At 52.6% G+C, this 3,536-nt stretch overlaps 1 protein-coding gene across 1 annotated transcript; it reads right to left on the reverse strand.

Moving 5' to 3' along the window:
- Nucleotides 1-1,562: 1,562 nt before the first annotated feature.
- Nucleotides 1,563-2,805, reverse strand: LOC119310331 (RING-H2 finger protein ATL38-like). The gene has a single exon (XM_037586121.1). The coding sequence runs from the start codon at nt 2,803-2,805 to the stop codon at nt 1,786-1,788; it is 1,020 nt and encodes a 339-aa protein (XP_037442018.1). The 3' UTR covers nt 1,563-1,785.
- Between the last annotated feature and the right edge of the window lie 731 nt (nt 2,806-3,536).

Here is a 3,536-nt window from a genome sequence, read left to right on the forward strand (position 1 = left end):
ATGGTGACGATGTAATCTAGTGGTGGGGAAGTTCGAAGACAGTGGTAGGAGCTCAGGAACGGTGGTGAGCTGCTCAGGGACGACGACGGGAGCTCAGAGATGGTGGTGGATTGGGTGCCGCGTCTCGAGCTCGGTGTTGAATGGGGGTTGCGGCAATCAGCGCCAAGGGACTGCATGGGACGGTCGGCGTCGCAGGGACAGAGCGACCGTGTAGCAAGCTCGACGCTATCGGGTGGTCGGGGTGGAAGTCACCGAGGGGCAAGATAGGGCAGTGCTTCACGGTGGCCGGCAGGGTGGTGGTTATGAAAGTTCACTACCGGTTGGGTTCCGCTCACAACCTTTTTTCGACAACCTGTAGCAAAAAGATTAGGGCATTTGCAAAAGCTTTTGGGCACCAAATAGAGATAGGGCATCCGCTGGAGCTGGATTTTGGTCCAAAATGACCCAAACGGCAAAAATAAAATAAAATTGGCACGATCATTGTTTTGCGTCGTCTGTTGCACATGCTCTAACTGACAATCCTCTTCCGTACGTTAGTCATGGAGCTCGTGGATGGTACGTTTGCATCGTGGAACGGGGAGGTTATCCGGAAAATCTTTTGCCTATGGACACTGCAACTATCCGTCCGTAGCATCCTGGATTTTTTGTTGTGGAATTTTGAAAGGAAATGGAATTTTTACATTGCGTTCTGCTTATCCCTTCCCATGCTCGTCAGGACAAAACTGCGACGTGAAAGCTGGCGTTTCGGGACGGACGAGACTTGCCTGCTCCCCTTGCGGGTGCCCATCCATGCTCCCGCATACGTGGCTTGATTTGATTGGAACAAAATAAGGTCCTGCCCTACCCTCTTAAAATCAGGGGGGGGAGATAATTAGATTAGAAAGGAAAAAGAAGAAAGACAGCCGTAGGATGAAGTGGGAGCACGGATAGGAGCATGAAGAGGGAGCAGGCAAGCGGGATCCTTTCGGGACGGAGTTCTTCTAACACCATAGCCGAGGCCCAAGGAGAAGAGGCGGTCAAATTTGTGCTGGATCGAGGTCCCGGCTAAGCTGAAAGTTTTCCTTTTGAGGTTAGCAGAGTAATCCCTCCCACCTACGATCTGCTTCAACATCAAACACAGACACCAAAAAGCTTGGTGCTGTTCTAGCTTTCTCTTCTTTTGTTCTTGTTGAACACTGTACTAGGGCCCGTTTTGTTTTTTGGGCTTCTATGCAATGGAGAGCCCGGGAGCCCTCCCTGTTGATCTAAAATCCCCACACTAGGATCTGCTTCAACATCGCCGGCTCCGAACTGCTCACTGTGTGAATGCTCGGATTCATGACGCCACTTTTCTGTTTGAGCTCTGTCAAAGGAGGAAGTGGTCGAGCACATGATCTAGAAAAAAGAAGAAGAATGTACCATGCAATCAGACGCTCTGGAAGCTTCTAATCTTATGACGATGGATGCTTAGAATCAGTAATCTGACCTTTTCTTTTCTATTGCATCTGTATAATCTGATCCCCAGTGGTTCCTGTGACAAAATACTCTGACGGTTCCGGAAGTATGTGACATTACTTTATGGATCCTCACCCTGACGGTTCAACAGTGAATCCTGGAACAATTACTACTAGTACGAACTAATACTACGGAGTAAATAGAATGCCGATCACTCACGCTCTGTTTCTTGAAAATCTGAAGGAAAATTGATCCAAGTCTCTGATCACAGATTCACAGTTGACAACCAAACCAACACAACTACCAAATCATTTTCTACCTCAACGGGTCAATGCTCCGCTCTCACGTTCATCAATCGTTTCTCTTGTCTTCTCCTGCTCCCCGCGTGGAGTCATCGCGCCGCCAGCGAGACGAGCCCCCGGACTTGTCCTCGACGTCGCCACTCCACCCATCCCCGGGCGCGAAAAGTGAGAAGAGCCTCGCCACGGCGCTCCGCACAGAATTTCCGCCGGCAGCTGGGTCGTGGGCGCTCCCCTCCCTCACGCGCACGGACGCAACCGCGCTCGTCACGTGCCTCAGCCTGTGCGACATCAGGATCTCGAGCCGAACATGCTCCGGCAGCCGCAGCGCAAAGCGCTCCATCCCGCCGGCGCGCTCGTGCCCCGTCGAGTTGGACCGCGGCAGCGCCTCACGCCCGCCCTCGCGCCGCGTCCTCGCGAGGATCCTGGCACTGTCGTCTTCCTCCTCGCTGCGGCTGGGGTCGTCTTCGATTAGCACCACCGTATCGTGAATGTGAACAGACGGCGAGTCGGGTGGCGCCGGCGTTTCCAGCTCCTGATCTGGCACTAGTGGCGGCGGCGGCGGGTCGAGGACGTTGGCGCGGCAGAGCGGGCACGTGACGTGCTTCTCGAGCCAGAGGCCGATGCACTGCGGGTGGAACGCGTGCGGGCACGTCGGGAGGAGGCGCAGGCTGTCGTCGTCGTCGAACTCCAAGAGGCAAACCGCGCACTCCAGCGGGTCGACCCGGCCGTCGCTGATCCGGTGCTGCTTGACGTCACGGTAGGACACTAACGGCAGCGCCGCGATCTCGGCGGCGTCCAGGCACTCCTTGTGGTGCGAGTGCGGCCACTCCGACGAAGAGTCCTCGGCGGCCAGGGGTTCGTCTGGCGGCCGGTACAGGCGGAGGCAGGCAAACGCGAGGAGGACGACGAAGACGGGGAAGAAAATGGCCATGAAGAAGGAGATGACCATCACGTCCGAGAAACTCATAGAGCTGTCCGATCCCGGGCCTCCCGGCGTCTGCGCTGCTGCGCAGGAAGCGATCGCCGTGAAAACGACGGAGGCGAAGGCACGCTTGCGGGAGGCGGCCATTGCGCCCCGGCGGCTAGGTTTGGTTCTGGGCGTGCTGGGTCCCAGAGTCTAGGAGTTAGTAAACCCTACCAAAATTTCCGTTAAGATTCGTGCGCTTTGCATTTGCCCCGGCGTGACATTTTCTTTTTAATTCAAGGATAGGTCAAGGGCGCCAAGAAGGCAGATACATATTGCAAACAACGATCAATGGACGAGGCTTGCCTGCCCAGTTCCGAGCTTCGATACGTACATGTACGTGCTTCGCGCCAGTCTTTGGCACCGGACGGTTGAAGCAATTGGGTTGTAGAGGTATCTTTTTTTTTTCAACCAACATTATATCACATAATACTTATCACACAAATGCATAAAAATGAATGTATTTAAAACTAAAATATGTCTAGATACATTCATTCCTCCGACAAGCATTTTCGAACGGAGAGAGTACAAGACACAAGACAGGCCATGAGCCAAATTTTCTAATTCATGAGTAATAAAAGTACTCTCTGTAGGACAATGCACAAACGAGATACAAGGGAAGTTGCACACGATATCCTCATTATAAAGAGTACCCTTAATTAGTTAGTGATTTCGAATCATCGTGAGAAGCGAAGCGGTCCTTTTGTCTTGGGCCTTGCTGAGCAAGAACGTTGATTTCAGAGGGATGTATAGGAAGGAAAATAAAGGAATGGATGCTGGGCCATGAAAATAATGTATGTGACATCTAAAAAATGATTATACAATTTATTTATTTC

The sequence above is a fragment of the Triticum dicoccoides genome, chromosome 5B, assembly GCF_002162155.2.
Source record: "Triticum dicoccoides isolate Atlit2015 ecotype Zavitan chromosome 5B, WEW_v2.0, whole genome shotgun sequence".
NCBI lineage: Eukaryota > Viridiplantae > Streptophyta > Magnoliopsida > Poales > Poaceae > Triticum > Triticum dicoccoides.

Coding starts and splice junctions, on each gene's coding strand:
- LOC119310331 (XM_037586121.1), bottom strand. CDS start 2,805: ATGGCCGCCTCCCGCAAGCGTGCCTTCGCCTCCGTCGTTTTCACGGCG.